This window comes from Elephantulus edwardii, unplaced genomic scaffold (genome assembly GCF_000299155.1).
Source record: "Elephantulus edwardii isolate Elephantulus edwardi_28Jun2011 unplaced genomic scaffold, EleEdw1.0 scaffold00247, whole genome shotgun sequence".
Classification (NCBI taxonomy): domain Eukaryota; kingdom Metazoa; phylum Chordata; class Mammalia; order Macroscelidea; family Macroscelididae; genus Elephantulus; species Elephantulus edwardii.
In genome coordinates this window covers 636,349-657,214 of record NW_006399997.1, presented here as the reverse complement: position 1 = coordinate 657,214, position 20,866 = coordinate 636,349, and the positions used below count along the sequence as shown (strand labels likewise).

The 20,866-nt window shown below is 41.4% G+C and overlaps 1 protein-coding gene across 3 annotated transcripts in view; it reads right to left on the bottom strand.

Moving 5' to 3' along the window:
* PYGL (phosphorylase, glycogen, liver) overlaps positions 1–15,818 on the bottom strand; it is a 53,726-nt gene extending 37,908 nt beyond the window's left edge. The window contains exons 1-4 of one of the 3 annotated variants that reach the window (XM_006899194.1): positions 15,529–15,818; positions 11,296–11,397; positions 6,778–6,856; positions 816–919 (exon numbers count right to left, since the gene is read on the bottom strand). In XM_006899194.1, coding sequence (XP_006899256.1) covers positions 816–919; positions 6,778–6,856; positions 11,296–11,397; positions 15,529–15,771 — 528 coding nt within the window. In that variant the 5' untranslated portion in view covers positions 15,772–15,818. The remainder of the gene's footprint in view (positions 1–815; positions 920–6,777; positions 6,857–11,295; positions 11,398–15,528) is intronic. The other 2 variants (XM_006899195.1, XM_006899196.1) reach the window with 2 other exon arrangements.
* Positions 15,819–20,866: the final 5,048 nt, after the last annotated feature.

Sequence of the window (20,866 nt, the reverse complement as noted above, 5' to 3'; positions counted from 1 at the left end):
AATCTAGTTTTATTGATGATTATCTAAGGTCACCCACTTAGTGAGCAAGTGTCCTAATTGCCCAATACAATTTCTACAAACCTCCTTTACTCTTCACACACTTCAAGTAAAGCAGATGATGAACCAATAAAAATTTGGGGTGGGGGAATCCAACCTCCCCGATAGACTTTAAAAAAAAATTCCGGGAGCTCTGGTGGCCTAGTGGCAAGAAGCTGCACTGCAATCCCAGAGGAACACGGTTCGAATCCACCAGACGCTCTGCCGGAGAAGGAGGCGCAATATCCTCCTGTATCAGTCAGATCTGATTTGACGGTACACGCACACAAAATTAAAAAAAAAAAAAATTCCATAAGCTAGAAAAAGAATTCCATGTATGTAACCTTTACTGCATTCAATCACAACGACCAGGCTTCATATGTTCTTTAACCACCATACAGTGGTGGAGGTGGGGCAAAGCAGGTGATCAAAATACATATGCGGCATCATAAAATGTGTCATCTCAGAGCCTTTTTGCCTTTACACCTAGAGGTGCCGAAGGACCCCTGGGCTGGGGGTGATCTCTCACTGGAGTAAGCAGATGGTGACAAAGTGAAGAGCAGAAAAACAGGGTCGCTCACTCAGAAACATCTAATGTCTCTGAAGACAATGCAGGCAACTTACATCCCAGTGGGAGAAGACTGATTATATTCACTGGTGAAACCACATGTCAGTAGATTTAGTAAACCCAACTTTAAATGTCCAAAACTGTAGAAACATCCAGCACACCATAGAGAGAAATACATTAGTGATGATATGCAAAACAATGGCTCACTTACCTGCCATCCATCTTGAATTTTCTGATTGAAGATTCCATATTCGTATCGGATCCCATATCCATAAGCTGCAAGTCCCAAGGTTGCCATGGAATCCAAGAAGCAGGCTACACACAAAAGCCATAGTCATTTAACTTGGTAAAAATAATCAGGTCTTTTTCTATGCAACAGGGCCATTACAGAATACATTCCTTTGAGAAACAACATTTATATTTTTAAGTGTAGACAAAGGTGCAATACAATTTCTATAATTGTATGCATATATAGTAAATCAATACTAAATTATGAGTATACTAAAAATTACTAAGTATGTATTTTTAGAAAGCATATCTTATCTATTTGAATTACATGATCAATACAAATAGTAATACTATTTGCAGAAACGTTTTGGAACTGACTCACAGTTGACCCACCAACAGGTTTCCAAGGTTGTAAACAATTATACTGTCTGACCGTCTTTCTCCTGAGGAGCCACTGGTGGATTTGAACCACCAGAGAGGTGCCATCATTGGGTTAGCAGTGCAACTCCCTACGGACTTTGTCATCACAGAGCTACCTAAAGCCCATGCCTCTGTGGTGGCTGGAATTCACCACTGGCTCTTCACAGGACAAAGATGGGCAATCTCTTCCAGTGCAATACGTAACCTTGGAAACCCAATGGAGGGTCAGTTAAGGTGATTCTGACTCAGTGTCAATGATAATGAAAACAAGAATATGATATATGTTATTGTTATATATTGTCGAGTTGGATCTGACTCAGAGTTGATCCTCCAGTGGGTTTTCAGAGGCAGTTAATCATAAAGGAGGAAACTGCCCATCTTTCAGTTGGTAGATTTGAACGGCCTGCCTTCAGGCTGGCAGCACAACTCCACAACTCCTTACCATCATGCCACTAGAAATTCTTGAACTTTATATGTATTATTATACATACACAAACACACATATTCTAAACCTGATCTTACCTATATTTTCCTATATTGAAATGAGGCTGGAAATGGAATGATTGAATTTTGCATTTGCAATGATTTATTCATTGCAAACACCTTTTTTTTAAGGCACAAATGACATATTTACAAATTTCACCTGATGGGCTACACAGGAATCAGATTGACTACATCCTTGATTTCTTAATCATTGGAGAAGTTCAATATCAGCAGTCAAAACTAGGCCAGGAGTGGACTGTGGGTTAGATCATCAATTATTCATATGCAACTTTAAATTGAGGCCTAAGAAAATGAAAATAAATTCACAGAAATCAAGATATGATCTTGAAAAAATTCCATCTTAATTTCAAGATCATCTTAATAGGTTTGAGTCACTGGACACCAATGATCGAAGACCAGATGAGTTGTGGTGTGATATCATCCATGAAGAAAGCAAAAGGTCATTACAAAAATAGAAGGAAAAAAATTGAAATATATGTCAGAAGAAACTCTAAACATAGCACTGGAGCGTCAAGAAGCCAAAACAAAAGGAAAACATGTTGAAGTGAAATAGTTGAACAGAAAATTTCAAAGGGCATCTCAGGAGGACAAAGTAAAATATTATAATGGAATATGCAGAGAGCTGGAATTGGAGAACAAAAAGGGAAGAACTCACTCTGCATTTCTCAAGCTGAAAGAACTGAAAAACAAATTTAAACCTTGGTCTCAATATTGAAGGATGCTATGGGCAATATATTGAAAGACCCACAAAGCATCATGGAAAGATAGAGGAAATACACAAAATCACTGTACCAGGAAGAACTGATAACTAGTTCATAACTAGATCATAACTAGTTATGGTTAGCAATAAGAAGAATGGGAATTCCAGAGCACTTGATTGTGCTCATGTGGAATCTATACTTGGACCAAGAGCTGCTGTGTGAACAGTGCAAGGGTTTAAAATTGAAAAGGGAGTGTGTCAGGGTTGTATTCTCCCTTCATACCTATTCAATCTGTATGCTGAGCAAATTATCTGAGAGGCTGGACTCTATGAAGAGGAGTGTGGTGTCAGGATTGGAGGGAAATTAATAAGAACAAGGCAACTGAGGACTTGGGATCAAGCCTGAATCACTCCACTACACAAAGTACCCAGACCAGGTAAAGTGCTGGCTAAGGCGAGGGAACGAGAGTGGCCAGTGCACCCAACAACAACAACAGCAATCTTTAAGAAAACAAGTCAGGAAGATGAGAGGGGGAAAGGGATTTTACAAAGTTTAAAACATGAACCCGATGCTAGGTCCTTCAAAATCTCCTGCGTTGCTATGTTAAAAAAGCAAATTCTCAGACTCTATTTTCTGAGGATCAACAGAAGCTCTGAGTGCGGGAACTGGGAATTTATACTTCAGTTGAGAAGAGATAAAGGCTCTGACCCACATATGTTGATTGTGCTGCTGGCCACTTAGACTGGCCTTCTAAGGAAGTTGTTTCTATGGTTCCTTACTTGAAAAGATGCCACAGGCCAGAATAACATACATCTGACTCATGACCTCACAGTACCTAGCTGTCCTGCTGGACATGTGTGGCACACTCCTTTCTTTCCTGATTAATGAAATCCCAATGTTTAGATATCCAGCCCTGATGGCAGAACGTAACTGGCCAGGCTGCTAACTTTAAGGCTAGCAATTCAAAACCGCTGGCTCCTTCAAGGGAGAAAGCTGAGCAGTCTCCTCCCGTAGACTTACAGCCTTGGAAACCCAGTGGAGGATCTCTAAGAGTTGGAACCAGCTTGAAGGCAGTGGGCTTGCGTTTCGGGTGAAGATTCAGATATGACTCAGGGAGTTAAGGTTCCTTCCATGCTCCCGGAAGTGAATTTTGCATTAATAATTTAGTATACTATAGTAATTATAGTACTATAATAATTTAGTAAACTATAGTAATTTTATTTCCTTTGCCAGTAATTGCTTCTGAAAACCCACTGGAGGGTCAGTATGGGTCAGTTCTGATTTGATGGCACATAATAACAATGGACATGCCATGCCATTCAGTCTAGTACGAGGTACTAGGAAATCTGCTGAGGATAGAAAATCTGAGAAAGATTTTCTTTGCTTCTGCCATCTTTTTTCCACCATGAGTAATGGCAAAGAAACCAAGAGATTCAGGGTCTTGACAAAGATATATTGCTGAATAAGTTATTCTTAGAATGGCCAAACCATTCAAAGGCCATTGTTCTATAACACAACACATCTTTTTGTTGTTGTTGAATTACTTTTTTGCTTGGTGTTTTACATCTTGCCAAAACCATTATTGACATAGTCCTTGGCCAGGAGCCACTGCTTGGCAGCGATCTTTCTGTGACCTGGCACAAAGTGAGGAGCTACACTAATTAGAGTCATCTTAGAAATCTGAACTGAGGACTAGCTGAAGAATAAGAGCATTTAGAGCAGGATCAGGGACTGAAAAGAACACTAAGATTTATGGATTTAACAGAGAGGAACAGAGGCAAGTTCATGGCAAGCCTTAGAACAGACATCCATAAACTCAAGCACCCAAGGCCTTCATGTCAACACATCTTAAAAGTCTTCGTCCCTTTTCAGCAGAAAGTAGCTAAGAGAATACGCTGTCCCCTTTTCCTTATGAATCAGGGTGAAATCTCTCTCAGGGAGGAGTGATAGGGAATGGCAAAGGACACACTGACAAAGGAGATTAATCAGAACTGTCTTTGACAAGCATTGTGGCAATGGAACAATTAAAACAGACTTTCAGGGGGGGGAGAAGAATGAACTGGGGAGGAGGGCAGAGAAGAGAAAACAGTGCAACAACGAATGAATGAAAACCCAAAATCTCTGTAAATGTTCATTAAAATTAATAAAATTTAATTTTTAAAAAAAGTCTTCTCATCCGAATGCTCATGTGTCCTGGCTCTGACTCCAGTTCCCAGAGCTCTCTGAACTACGGTTGTATGGCAATTTCTTGGTTCTCTTCATATTATCCATAAGAGAGCTTTGATGGCCTAGTCATAAGAAGCTGTAGCGCTAACTCAAAGGCCACATCTCTGGCAGTTCAAATCCACTAGAGGCTCCTCAGGAGAAAGATGGACATTCTTCACTTCTGCAAGTTCCTGCTCTGGAAACTCAAGGTAGAGTCAAATTCCAACTTGACAACAATGACCTTTTAGTTCACATTATCCTTAGAAATTGACCAGAAGAGAGTCTCAACTTTTTCAGTAAAAGGTGAGATCAGTAATAAGAGTGGGTGCAGGTAATGTCAACTTTCCTATGCACCTTGCTTGCTTTACCATTCCTCAAAGCTGTCAGTGACCAGACACTTTTAGGAAGTGGTCAAGATATCAAATCAGCTGAACGATTTTCTTTGGTGGTTTTACCCATCATTCATCTTTTTATCTTATCTGCAAACAGAAGTAGGAAGATCACTAATGCCATCCTCAGGGTGGGGATTAACCTAGCCAACAGATACTGCAGTTTTCATATAAAAAAGACAGACTGGTTTCCACTCTTAAATGTGCATTCTGTTGATGCTGTTGGGTTCTATATCCCCATGAAAAACCTACTGAATTGCTTATTGACTAAGTTCCTAAGAAATGGAGCTCTGGTGGTAAGGAGCTGCACCCCTAATCAAAGGCATGTGGCTCTAATACTGCAGTTGTTTCACAGAAGAAAGATGGGTAATCTCCCCTTGTATGATTTACAATCTTCCGAAAACCAGCTGGAAGGTCAGGTATGAGTCAGTTTCAACTGAGAGCACAAACCAACAAGTTCCTAAGAAGGTGGCAAGCATTCCAAAGAGTGTTTACTATTACTGATGCTATTGTTATGGAGCTATGGTGGCCTCGTGGTAGGAAGCTGCGCTGTCATCCTAAAGGCACATGGTTTTCTGCAGGAGAAGGATGTACAATCTCCTTCCATGCAATTAACTCCCTTTGAACCTGTTGGAAGGTCAGCTATGGGTTGATTCCAACTTGATAGCACACAGCCACAACAATGCCACTGTTAAAACATAGCACTATTAATTTATTGAAAGGAAAATAATATGAAACAGATGCAAATAGATTGCTAGTAAACTGAAAGAGTGGGTAAAATTAGAAAAAATTTTGAACATTTTCTAAAAATATAGGAAATACTTTTCATATGATATAGTTTCATATATACATGTAATAAAACATGTTTACTATTAAATTTTAATTTCACAAATAATACCTTAACATTTTCTCCTTGTAAAACATTAGAGATGGGCTAGGACATATTTTGACACTACCTCACTTCTGTAGTCCTTTCTAGAAATATTTGGTCGTTATTGTTATATGCCATCAAGTTGTAACCAACTCATAACTCCAGCAGATTTCCAGAGGTAGTAAATTGCATGGGAGATTGTCCATCTTTCTCTTATGGAGCAACTGGTGGATCCAAACTGTGTGCCTTTGGGATTACAGCACAGCTTTCTACTACTTGGCCACCAGAGAACCCTGTTTGGTCACAGAGATACGTATATTTGACTTTTGGAGTGGTATTATATTTTTGGAGATGGTATTATATTTTCAGTGTTCCTCTGTCTCCTAGAAATAAATTTCTGGATAAAGCAAAGAACTCAAATTATATCCACATACACAAAACTCAAGTCATAAAAGAAAATATCATCATTACCCAACAGTCAATCAAAAAAAGAAAACTGTCAAGTGCACAAAACAGTAAGACAACGGTTAAATAATGTGGGTTATACCTCATAACTATGCAAAAACAGCAGCTGTGAATAATTAACAGTGATGTAAAGAAAGGAGATTCTTCAGTAACCTCCAAGTGTATAGGAAGGATCTGGTCAACTTGGGTTTTAAGCAATGCCTCAAGGGTTTTAAGCAATGTCTCTTTTGTTCAAGTTCCCTTCTCTGTGAGAACTCAAGAACATATAACTATATATCTTTACAAACAAGTCACATCTCCTTTGCTTTTAGGAAGCTGGTCTAGTTTTCCTAAGCATGATGATGTGAGAAGGTAGCAACTGGCAATTACTAAATCAACACTGTCACTCACCAGCAAGCCTTCCAAGACCACCATTGCCAAGCCCAGCATCTTCTTCAATTTCTTCTAGCTCTTCCATGTCCAGTCCAAGCTGATGATGAAAGGGAAACCACACTGAATGCCACTTCAGTTGTAGCCCATTTTTCAGATAACAATAATTTCCTAAAGCTCTGGGTGAGGCATCCATGTTTATCTGTGCATTCTCAATCTAGGTCCCTCACAGTCTGTTCTAGCATGAAGTGCGTACTGCGGATCTTGGATGCTGCAGATCTAGATGGTACTATACGGTTCGGCAGTAGCATAGAGAAGTGTGTGGGCTCTATGTGTTCATTACCAACGGATCCTTCCTAGTTCTGTGACCCTGGAGAAGCCATGAGATCTTTGCATTACTTCTGTTATTTGGAAACTGAAGAGGGTAACTATCAGCACTTCCCTCAATTTAAGATTGCCATGAATTAAAGAAGATTACATAAAGTTTCTAAAGTACTACTGGACGCACTGTCCTCAGGAAATGCTAGCTGTTTTTTATAATAATGCACAAGTACCACGCTGACACTAACAGGACTAAAGGATTTTGAAAATGATAACAAAGGATGAAGTCAGACATTTCTGGATGGACTAAAGTCCATATTCTTATTACCACAACATATTTACTCAGTAGAGTCAATAGTTCTTAACCTAAAACCAGTTAGTGAGTCATTGCCATGAGAGGCAGATCTGGGCCTGACAGCAGTCAGGGAAATTTCGGCCATGCAATCCAGCTAGCCAGGGGTAAACGTTTCTACTTTTCTCAGAGCAAAGACAAAGACTGTCAATAATCTAGAGATGAGCAGGATTTGACTCATAGTCAAATGTAGTAAAGGATCCCACATCCAGAAGTCACTGTGAACTCATATTAAGGTTCAACAGCCAGGGGGTCACTTCTTGAATTTTAATCGTAGAATGAGGCAACTGATGACCAGATAAATGACTTTCCCTATTTTGCTCAGAAGGAGCCCTGGTGGTATAACTGGTTAAATGCGGGACTGCTAATCAAAATGCTGGCAGTTATGCACATCCAAAAACTTCTCCAGTAGGGTAAAAAGGGAAGCCACTGACTGGGAAAAAGTATTCGGTAATAACATATCAGATAAGGGACTTATATCCAGAATTTATGAAATACTTGAGCACCACAACAAGATAAAGGTAAATAATCCAATAGAAAAATGGGCACAGGATATGAACAGGCACTTCACCGAAGACGACATTCAGATGGCTAACAAGCACATGAAGAAATGCTCAAAACCCCTAGCCCTAAGAGAGATGCAAATTAAAACAACTATGAGATATCATTTCACCCCAGTCAAAATAGCAAAATTTAACAGAACAGCAAGCAACAAATGCTGGCGAGGTTGTGGAGAAACTGGAACCCTGATTCACTGTTGGTGGGAGTGTAAAATGGTGCAACCCCTGTGGAAAGCAGTATGGCGCTTTCTCAAAAAGTTGCAAATAGAGATACCATTTGACCCAGCAATTCCACTACTGGGAATATACCCTGAAGAGACCATAGCTGACATCCAAGCAGATATATGCACACCCATGTTTATTGCAGCTTTGTTCACAATAGCAAGGAGTTGGAAACAACCTAAGTGCCCATCAACAAACGAATGGCTAGAGAAGCTGTGGTATATTCGCACAATGGAATACTACGCTGCATTAAAAAACAAGGAACTCATGTAATATTATTCAAAATGGTTGACTCTGGAGAACATTATGCTGAGTGAAATATCCCAGTCACAAAAGGACAAATATTACATGATGCCACTGTTGTAGAATGGGACTGACCTTGGGGTTGGGGAGAGACTGAGTAAGATGGGTTCAATAATGTATATACTGCACTGAAACAGAGAAGGGAGAAAACTGTTTAAAAGAGATATATAACTAGGTATCTCTGTCATCACAGGAGACTAGAGCGAGGGCTACATGGTGGAGCGGGCCTGGGGGAGGGTTTGTAAAACAATGAAAGAATCTTTTCTTTTACTTTTCCATAATTTTTGACTCATGTACTTATAACTTGTTAGTCAAATTTGTGTCTTCTAGGTTGCAACACCCCCATGATACAACTTCAAGGATATGAACATGTACGGCCAAGCACAATCAATAAGAGTGCATCTAAATTCCAAAATCAATCTCCATAATAGTCTATGTGTTTCCTACTGCCAAAGGGGCCCTTTAGAGTAGTGAGAGAAGATCTTCACCCTGAAACCCACAGCGTCCCTTTTCAGCAGGAAGTAGCTAAGAGAATACGCCATCCCCTTTTCCTTATGACTCAGGGTGAAGTCTCTCTCAGGGAGGAGTGATAGGGAATGGCAAAGGACACACTGACAAAGATTAATCAGAACTGGCTTTGATAAGCACTGTGGCATTTGGACAAGAACAAACTGGGAGGAGGGTAGAGAGAATAGTGCAACAATGAATGAATGGAAACCCAAAATCTCTGTAAATGTTTATGAAAATTAATAAAATATAATTATAGGAAAAAAATGCTGGCAGTTGAAACCCATCAGCCATGTGAGAAAGATGAGGCCATCTGATCCCATAAATTCAACATCCTTGGAAGCCTTATGTACTAGTTCTATTCCGTTCTATAAGGTGGGTCCCTATGAGTCAGAATTGACTTGACGGCAGTGAGGTTTTGCTTTCTTCTTCATTTTGTCTTGACAAGATGATAATCTAGCTCATATGTGAAATACAACTATTATTATCTGAAAGTCATGTGATTGATATTTATAACTGAAAAATAATTAATGTGTTTGCAAATGCATGCATAAAATAGAACTATGCTTGGGGTTGATGCTTTTTTGTGATTCACTAACAGCCACTGACCTGGGTTCTGAGTCATAGCAATGCCCACTGGTCCTGAGGCTTTCAATTTTAACGGGAGGAGACTGCATCTTTTCCCCTCAGCTGCTGGTAGATTTGAAGCACTTGGGATGCCTCTGCATTAGCAGTAGGCTACCAGAGCTCTTTTGTAGTTCTTGGTGGTTATTGTTTTAGGTGCCATCAAGTACAACTCATAGCGACTCTATGAACAACAGACCTGAACCCTGTCCTATTCTGTGCCATCCTCATCAGAGGTATAGCTTTCCCCCTGCCATTGCCCCAAGTTTTGTTATTTCAATAAAAGTTTACTAGCAAACTGGTTTTCCAATCATTCAGATAGATTTTCTTTTAGGACAGTTTCCAAATTATCTGGATTCATATAAACCAAAAAGTTGCATCCTCCAATGAGTCTTGAAAACTATATTTTACAAAAAGTTCAAAATGGTCTGATTTCATTGTTGAAAGGTCTTTCACATTTGTTACCTGCTGACTAGAGTTCATTAAGGTCTTTGTGCAAGTCAATTGTTAATGTTAAGAATTCCAAGTGTTAACATTTAGGATGTTTTAAAATTCTAAAAAGAAATGTCTGAAGTATGATATATGAGCCCTGTTGATACAGTGGGTTAAGTACGGGGGTTACCAGCAGCTTCAAGCCACTAGCAGCTCCATGAGGGAAAGATGAGGCAGTCTGCTTCTGTAACGAGTTACAGCGCAGAGATGAGGCAATTCTACTCTGCCCCATGGGGTTGCTATGAGTTGGAACATGCTCAAGGTCAGTGGGTTAAAGTAACACTCACCCACACCAAGCAGCCCAGCTTTTGGTGACAGAGAGCTGGCCACATTAGGACACAATGCTATCCCGAGGAAAAGGAGCAGCCTGAACATTTTCTCATTTAGAATTTGTCTTTGCAAATACAGATTTCTCTTTTCAAGCACATCATAAAGGTTAACGACTGTATCTGGTATAGAGACACAGGAAGTTTAGGGGAGAAACAATTGAAGATGTTCATAAATGAAAAGGAAATTTTTTGTCTATGTGAGTTCTGGGCATGGAATTTCTAATCTACCAGCTGCTCTGAGGGAGAAAGATGAGCATTCTCCTCCTGTGTGAGTTACAGAAGGGTCATCTAGGAGTGGGTTCCAACTGAAAGGCACAGAATGACAATAACAATATATTAGTTTTAAGCCTTCAGTTTCCTCCTTGAAATAGGATTGTGCTTTACATCATAAGAGCAATAGTTAAGAACGTGTAAGAGACTAAAAATTTTTATCATTTTCACATATTACCTTGATATATGAAACAATGAAACCAAATTAACCATTTCTTAAAAAGCAGGCAGCAACACAATCAGGCTTGTAATTCTAATAGTGGAAGCTAGAATATTTCCAAAGGCTTGTTCAGGTGCTAATCTCCAAAGTATTAGTTGTTGGACAGTGTTATTATAGACTTTGACTCCAAAATAAAATTTGTATGATGCATTATTACTTCTCTAACTTCTTTTTCTGATTATTTTCCTTAAACTCTAATTTATCTTTCTAGTAGTTTGTGATATCTACTTTTTGTTTGTTTGTTTGTTTGTTTGTTATCTAAGGTTCCTAATGTGAACTTGACATTTCAGGAGGGGAGAGAAATATGAAGAAGAAAAGAGAAATACTAGAATAATGTACCTGGTAAATGGCTTCGTCACAAGCATTTTGCAGGCCAAGGTTGATCATGGTGTTCTGTAATGTCCGGCCCATGTAAAATTCCAGAGACAGGTAATAAACTCGCTGAAATAAGAAAAAGAAAGGTCACATATATGAAGCCAACATAAAAACCAGGTCATTAATAAGTTAGGTTACTAATAAGGAACATGCAAAGGCTACATTTGCATAGGTTCAAGTGAACGACTATAGCCTTCTAAACAAAAGCATTATTGACAACAGACTTTAGGAAAACTATCTTATACCCTACTTTGGCAAAGCTGAAAATAGTTTTCACCCCCCAGGGATGAAAAAGAGAATACAAGATTCAATGTGTTACACCATTTCGTGTTGTTTTTTTTTTTCTGGCTTATAGACTTCATGAATAAAGCATGTATTGTGGAGTCAGACTGCCATAACTTACCGTTCATTCATAAAATATTTATAGAACTCTTCCGTGGGCAAGGGCCAGGTGGGCTAGCCATGATTATGCCAAGTTATCCGAGAAACACAACTCAAAGTATTCTCCATGGCTACAAACTATTTCTAATACTTTCTTCTTGACTACACTCACTTTCACATTTCTTATTATTTTAGAACTAAAATGAAAGTTGTTAGTAAGCTATGAATTGGCAGCAGTTTCTTCTAAATAAAAAAAAAGTTATTTAAAGTTTATTGGTAAGATGTTCTTGATGAAAGAGGAAATTTCTGTCAACTCAGACACTGTTCGTCTCTGACATGATAAAAGCCAAGTAAATGCTATCAGTAAATACTCTTCTTACAATATTTTACTTCCCATAATAGTTTTTTTACCTTTTCTTCAACATGAGACACAAAGTAAGGATTCGAAATTGGGCTAACATATAGCCACCTCATGCATAAGGGGGTCCCCCATTTCATTTCCTAATAAAGAGCCCAAATTTAAAACATTTGGTTAACTTGAAACCAGGGAGGAGGAAGATGCAAGAATATTATAAATGTCTATGGACTACTAGGAGAACATACAGGTTCGTTCTAGAGAGGGTGAAGCCAGGCTGCTCCTTGGAATCAAGGATTCTGAAGCTTCATCTGACATACTTTGGGCATGTTGCAAGGAGAGGGCATGTCCTTGGAGAGGAACATCATGTTTGGGAGAGTGGAGGGACAGCATAGGAGAGGAAGACCCTTGATGAGATGGACTGATTCTGTGACTGGGGTGATGGGAATAAGTGTGTCAAAGACGGTGAGGTTGGCACAGGATAGAGCAGGGTTTAGGGCTCTTGAACATAGGGTTGCTACGAGTCGCAACCTATTCGACCACACATAACAACAACATTGTAATGTTTAACTTATTGGTTATACATTTAAGTTAAAACACTATGTTAAAATGTCAATTTTGAAATTGTACTCTTGCCCACTCTTATTTCATCAAACAGTTGAATTCTAAATCTTCACATGGAAAGCCAACATTTGTGAGCCACACAACACTGTCTTCTAGAGTTTACCACCTTCATTTTAAGTTGTTTGAGTCATGGCTTATTTTGAATGTCTATAAAGCTATCATCAGGTACTTCACCAGCCAATTGGATGCAATTGTGCTGAGAGAAGGTGCCTTACCTTGGCCAGACATAGGTACCCATCCTGCTCTCCCCCATCACAGGTGCTCTTGTACATGAGGCCATGGGGCTGGCACAGAAAATCTCAAGCCACCAATACTTACTGCATAATACCAGACAGAAACCTTCTCATTCTTTTATTAGGTGTATTTCCCCGACCCCCCCAACTACAGTTCCTGACTCTTATTAGGTGTATTTTCATGCTTTCTGCAATGTACTCACGTGTATTGCCTTTTCTTTTTTAAAAAAAAGTGTTGTATAAAGTGTAAATCTAATACTTGACATTGTGCTATATCATCTCTCTGTCCCCAGGAATAATAATTTCTTTAACTCTCATTTAGTGATTTAAAATTAACAGAGATTTAACTTTTTGAATTAAGCGGGTCCCCAGGCCGCTGCGCTCACAGAGTTCAACGGGCGCCGCCATGCCAGGCCTCGGCCTCCGCTCACAGGTGCAGCCGTCGCCTTCCGCTGGCTCGACCGTCTCCCGATCTGTGTTTTGAACTCACTGAAGTGGAGAAGATCTAATAGGTATGTTCACCAAGCACTTGGAAATGTGGGAATGGGGTTTGAGAAATAATTCAGACACAAGATTCAACCTGGCCTTTATCTGTATAGTTACTGGAAAGACCAAGGATTGACAGAGCAGTTTGTGACATACCTACATATTGTTCTATGCTCCATGAGAGCAGGGGCCATGCTGTTGAGAAAAGCAACTGTCATAGTGTAGATATTAATGGTGTTGAATCTGCCATTTTCACTGTTGTATCCCTAATGTATCACAACCTGGCTTCTACTTGTACTCAAAGGGAATAAGGGAGACCAGAGAATAAGTTCGTTAGAGAACTAGAAAAACTGTAAGAGAATCAGAGAAGCCATTGGAGGACAAATATACAAGGTGAATGTGCTATTTTCTACTAAATGCTTGGGGAGAAGGGAGAAGTTATTTCTCAAATATGGCTCATAGTATTACTTGGCAGCTTAAAGCACGGAACACATGCATGTTTAGTAGCACCTCTTCCACTAATAAAAGAGTGAGTAACTATATATACACAGTCTTATGTTGGAGGTATCGTGAGTTTGGTTCCAGACTGACTCAATAAAGCAAATATTTCAATAAAGCAAACGTCATTGGAAAGATTTGGTTTTCTAGTTCACATAAAAGTTACATGTACACTATACTGCAATTTATGGAGTAACAGCATTATGAAAAAATCGAAAAAATTAAGTGAATTATCAAAACGAGACAGAGATTCCAAGTGAACACATACATTTTAAAAATGACACAGAGTGGCAACAAACCTTCAATTTGCAAACCACACAAGATCTACAAAAGGCAAAAAAGCAAAAGAAAGCTTAGTAAGAAAGCATAGGCCTGTATGCCCAGTATTCTTCCTAATGACACAGAAATAATTAAGCAGTTCTTTGGGTAAAGGTATAGGCCTCCAGGGGTAAAGAGTTACCTTCTATTTCAAAGCTTACTACTACATTTAGTTCCCTTCTTAAAGATTCTCTGGAAACCAGGATTTGGATATGGACTATTTCTTTTTCATGCTTTTACACATTTTAAAACTTCAAGAACATGTTTATGTGTATCTCTCACTGCTTCCAGAAATCACAATGGCTCAATCACAACAGGCCTCCAATCAGCTTCCTCTACAAATCAGGACTCACATCCACACTATTCTAGCTGCCCGAGCTTTCCTCTGACTCTCACTTTCTGAACACAATCTTTTTCCCTGCAATGTCCTCTGCAGTCCTTCCCTGATGGGTCAGACAGGGATAGCGTAGCTGTGCACGGGAAGAACACACTAGAGTGGGGTGACTGGCGCACGGCCTTCCTTGAGGCAGCCCTTGGGAGTGGGGTGGGGTGGTAATGTCACATGGGCATCACCCGGCCTACCTTACCAGCAGGAACTGGGTGTGGGGGGAGGGAGGAGAGCACAGTTCTGTGGGTTCCACTACACTCAGGTGTCCACTCCTCCTAGACTAAGCGATCAAAAGCTCAATGGCAACAAGGTGCCCCTCTTTGCTTTTGTCCTCCTTTGCTTCTACCCTTTAAAAATACCAGATAAACAAAACTCCTTGGTTCTCGTTATCATCTACAGACTTTGCTTTTGGCCTTTAAAAATACCAAACAAACAAAATCCCTTCGTAGATATTACCATCGAAGATCTGCCTTCCTCTCTCCTCCTTACATATCAATCTCTGTGAAGAGAGCACTTCTGTTTTGAGGCCCTAGATCAGTGCCTGGCAAAGAGGACCAAGTTTCTCATTATATCCTGACTAAATGCAGAAAGCTGATGCTCCAAAAAAGTTTGTTAAGTCAATGGGCAAGCAAGCAGGCCTTGGCCTCCGTTCACCAAGCGGTGCCCAGGGGCAGTCAGGGTAGCGGGGTGGGCAAGGTGTAGACTGGCCACACTGTTGAGACGTGAATGGGGTGTCAGTGGGGTTCGTGAACCCGTGTCCATGACTACCGGTCCAGTCACGTCTCTTCCGTACTCCCCGCAGTGTGGCAAGAACACACCTCCAACCTCGAGGTCTGGCCCAGCAGAAAAGGGGCGGGGAAGGTAACACCCCCCCCTTCCAGGTCGGCGCCGGCCCGCGAGGCCCTGGCCTGTACCTTGGGGCACTTCTCGTAGTAGTACTGCTGTGTGCGGATCCAGCGCCCCACCAGGCGGTCGCGCACTGTGTGTGCCAGCGCGAAGAAGTAGTCGCGGGGTGTGGCCACATTGCGGTCCTTGACCAGGGTGAAGTGCAGGTGGCGGTTGAAGCCCTTCTTCAGCTCGGACACGTTCTCCACTCCCACGATGCCGCGGATGCTGATCTGGCGGCGCTTCTCCTGGTCGGTCAAGGGCTTGGCCATGGCGGCGCTGCGAGCGTGGGCGTGGACGCTGAGCGGGACGTGCGGCGTGAGGCAGACAGCACAATGACGGAACCCGGCCAGAGGCTGCTTGCTTTTGAGACAGAGGAAAGGCTGGGGTCCGCCCCTCGGGTCGGCACCGCCCCCGCCGCACCTCCCCACGGTCAGTCTGCAGCGCGCGGGGCGGAAGAAGGCGCCGCAGCTCCGGGGACTCCGAGGGGCGTGGAGGCTGCGGAGGCGGGGAGCTAATGGTGCGCCTGGACCCGGGCACCGTGCTCAGCGCGCCAGACCCGCCTGGTGGGTGGGTGCGACGAGGGCTATAGGCCAAGGGTCCTTTCTGCTTGTCCTGGAGGCCTGAGGGATGGTCCACAGGTCACGTAGCCACTCAGAGCCTCCCTTCCGCATCAGCAGACTCTAAGGGTAGTCAGTGTCCTGCCAATCCCCTCTGCATTCTTGAGGTTCAAGGGCATTGACGGTGCGTGAGAACTAGTTGTTGCCCAACTTTTGTTTTGCAGTTACTTATTTACTGTGTGCCCTTATTATTGTTGTTATTTCTTCCCAAAATGGATTCCATCAGAGTGTTGGAAGGGCTCTTAGAGAGCAGGGACACTTTTACTTCAGTCAACACCTCCTTATCATTCCTGGGCTTTGCCCCTTCCTGGATCCTGGGTGTCAGAAAGGAAGTTCAAGACGCCTCATTCCACCCAACCCCCAATCCCAGGATTTTGTTTCTTGATTTCTAGGTCTCTGTGTATCTGAATTAACTCCAAGTTTAGGACAAAGATTAAACCAAGGGCGACACTGTCCTTATCTCCCTGCCCTGAATGTTTGTATCTGTAGAAATGGGTTCATAAGAATGAAGGACTCTGAATTGCACCTTCAGGCTGATTTCACAGTGTTTATGTTAGGCATCTTGTTTTAATTACATTTTCACCATAGGAAGCTGATGGGGGGGGGGGGGAAGAGGATATGTGTGCAGAAAATGAAAGTATTACTCACAGAGCCATTCCCTTGTTTACATAAAACAAACTAGTTTCTGTTAATATGCAGGACAGGCTGATCTTTGTACTTTTCACCTCAAGATTTGGAGATTTTCATTTGTATATATTCTTGTGGGTTCCCCTCGTCCATAAACCCTGGCAAGTAGAAATGTATGGTGTTTCAAATTGTCAGAGACTTCTTCAATACGTACTATTCATTCATTTCCTTATTGCATGCGCAGAGTTAAATTAGAAGAATCTAAATCAATACCAGTGTTATTAATATAATTGCAACCATTTGTTGTTATGTGCCATGAAGTCAGAAATGACTCCTAGTTGACCTTCTAGCAAACTGCATAGCAGGAGATTGTCTTTCTCCCAATGAGCTGCCTTTCGGTTGTTTGCTATTGTTTTGTACTATCAACTACATCAAGAACCAACGCATAGCTGACCTTCCGATGGGTTTTCAGAGGCAGTGATTCCCACTGGATGACCCATCTTTCTCCCATGGAGCAGCTGGTAGATTCAAAGCATATGACTTCACACTCGCAACACAATTCCTTGCCACTAGACCACCAGAGCTTGTAGTAAAACTTCTTATCCAATAGGCGATCAGGTTTCCCAGTTGCAGCCATAATGCTCTTTAAAAGGAAATATCTTGAATGAATAGAAATCCAAGTTCTCTATAAACTTTCATTAAAATTCCAATTAAAAAAAAACAAAACAACCCAAGTATCTTGAGACTGTCTGACCTCCTCTGGGGACCAGATCCTTTTGAAAGATAACATGCTGAGTAGAGATAAAATGCAAAAGATGACCCTCAATGAAAGAGGTTGACACAGTGGTTGTAACAATGAGTTAAGTCCAGCAGAGATTGTGAGAATGATGCAGGATTAAGCAGTATTTAATTCTGGTAAATATAAGGTAAACATGAATAGGATCCTACTTGATGGAACCTACCAAGAACAACAAAAGCAGTGAGGAAATCAAAGGATGAATTGCATTAAGTAAATCTACTGTCAAGGACTTGTCCAGACGCTTTCTCAAAAAGTTGCAAATAGAGATACCATTTGACCCAGCAATTCCACTACTGGGAATATACCCTGAAGAGACCATAGCTGACATCCAAGCAGATATATGCACACCCATGTTTATTGCAGCTTTGTTCACAATAGCAAGGAGTTGGAAACAACCTAAGTGCCCATCAACAAACGAATGGCTAGAGAAGCTGTGGTATATTCGCACAATGGAATACTATGCTGCATTAAAAAACAAGGAACTTATGCAATATTATTCAAAATGGTTGACTCTGGAGAACATTATGCTGAGTGAAATATCCCAGTCACAAAAGGACAAATATTACATGATGCCACCGTTGTAGAATGGGACTGTCCTTGGGGTTGGGGAGAGACTGAGTAAGATGGGTTCAATAATGTATACTGCACTGAAACAGAGGAGGGAGAGAACCGTCTAAAAGAGAGATGTAACTGGGTATTTCTGTCATCACAGGAGACTAGAGCGAGGGCTGCATGGTGGAGGGGACCTGGGGGAGGGTTTGTAAAACAATGAAAGAATCTTTTCTTCTACTTTTCCATAATTTTTGGACTCGTACTTATAACTTGTTAGTCAAATTTGTGTCTTCTAGGTTGCAACACCCCCATGATACATCTTCAAGGATATGTACATGTACAGCCAAGCACAATCAATAAGAGTGCATCTGAATTCCAAAATCAATCTCCATAATAGTCTACGTGTTTCCTACTGCCAAAGGGGCCCTTTAGAGTAGTGAGAGAAGATCTTCACCCTGAAACCCACAGCGTCCCTTTTCAGCAGGAAGTAGCTAAGAGAATACGCCGTCCCCTTTTCCTTATGACTCAGGGTGAAGTCTCTCTCAGGGAGGAGTGATAGGGAATGGCAAAGGATACACTGACAAAGAAGATTAATCAGAACTGGCTTTGACAAGCACTGTGGCATTTGGACAAGAACAAACTGGGAGGAGGGTAGAGAGAATAGTGCAACAATGAATGAGTGGAAGCCCAAAATCTCTGTAAATGTTTATGAAAATTAATAAAATATAATTATAAAAAAAAAAAAAGGACTTGTCCAGAGTACTGAAGAGCAATGATGTCAGTCTAGAGACTATGGTGGACCTGATCCAGGCCATGGTCTTTGCAGTTACTTGCTATGTATCAGAGAGCTGAACAATGACTATTGATGATTTTGAATTGTGGTGCTGAGATAAGCATTGAACATACCATGGACTGCCAAGAGAACAAATGGGTCTGTCTTGGGGGGGATGAAAGCAAGTTGTTTCTTGGAGGCAAGGATTTTGAAGCTCTGTCTCACGTAATTTGGGCATGTGGCCAGGAGGGACCAGACCTTAGAGAATGACACCATGCTTGGAGGGCTGGAGAGACAGAAGAGGAAGACCCTGGATGAGATGGAGTGACACAATAAATGGGGTAAGGGTGTAGGTGTGTCATCCAGTGAGACTGGCTTAGGATACGGCACAATTCAGAGCTACGGTACATTGGGCTGCTATGAGTTGTAGGTGACTCGATGGCACATAACAACAACAACAACTATAGCAATTTCCTTTAAAAATAAACCAAAACAGGTAATTTTAAAATTGATGCTGTATATTTTTGGCTCAGACCAAAGGTATCCTCCATCATAAAATGAAAACTCAAAGCTTATGTTGTTGTTAGGTGCCTTGAAGTTGATTACAGCCCATAGCAACCCAATGAACAGCAAATCTGTACCCTTCCCTGTCCTGTGCCATTCTCATCATTTCTGATATACTTAGGCCATTGTTACCGTCACTGTGTCAGTCCATCTCACAGAGGGCCTTTCTTTCTTTTGTTTATTCCATTTTTGCAAAAGTGTCTTATTCCAAGGACTACCTTTTCTAACAACATGTTGAAAGTAATATGAGATAAAATTTCATCATCCTTACCTCTAAGGAGCACCCTATTTACACTTTCTCCAAAACATATTTGTTTGTTCTTTTGATAGTTCATGGAATATTCAATACTGCTCTCCAACATAGCAACTAAAAGGCATCAATTTTCTTATCATTTTCCTTACTCATTGTCCAGATTTTAGATGCATAGCAAGTAATCAAAAAGCTCATAATTTTGGTAAAGCATCCAAACCAATGCTGGTTTCAGAGGTTTATACTTAGACTTCTGGAGAGCAGGGCTGACTTAGGCCCTTTGTAATACAGATGACTTGCATAGGACAGTATAGAAGATACAGGGATGATGTTATGTGTTGTGGAGTTGAATATGACACAAAGTGATCCTATGAACAGCCAGCTTGAATTCTGCCCTATCCTGTGACATCCTCATCATCTCTGATGCTCTCAAGCCCATCACTGAAGTCACCATGCCATCCTACCTTACTGGAGATCTTCCTCTTTTTCGCTAAAACCTTCCATCTTTCCAAGCATGGTTCCATTCCAAGGACTAGCCTCACCTAGCTACATGTCCAAAGTATGAAAGATTAAGCTTCTCCATCTTTGCTTTTAAGGAACACTCTGGTTGCACTTTTCTCAAGATATATGTTTGTTTTTTTGGCAGTCCATGAGATACTCAGTACTCTTCTCCAGCACTGCGACTTAAAGGCACCACTCCAACTCAAAGGCACCACATTTTTTTTTCATCCTTATGGACATCAAAAGGTTCTATTCTTAGGTCATCAAGGGACATTACTTAGTTGGTATTGTGACCATGCCCAATTACAGTAAAAGATTAGATTCTTGGGACAGAGGTCCTCAGCCAGGCCCAGGTTTAAAAGATTCAAAAGGAGGCAGTGCAAAGGACTGTACCTTAGGGGTTTAGACATTTGGCGACCCAAGGCGTTCACGTCTGTGGGTGAGGGAAGCCAAGATTTCAGGGCATCCTCTGAAAGCTGGAAGCTGGAGAACGCCAGCACCAGACGGGAGAATGCCAGCGCCAGACGGGAGAACGCCGCCGCCAGACGGGGTTCCACCGCGAGAGGTGCCGGGAAGAGACCCGGGAAGAACAACAGCCAGCCACCTACCGCGGAACTCCAGAGGAGCGAAGACTGTGAGACCCCAGAGGAACGAAGACTACCAGACACTGTGTGACCCCCCT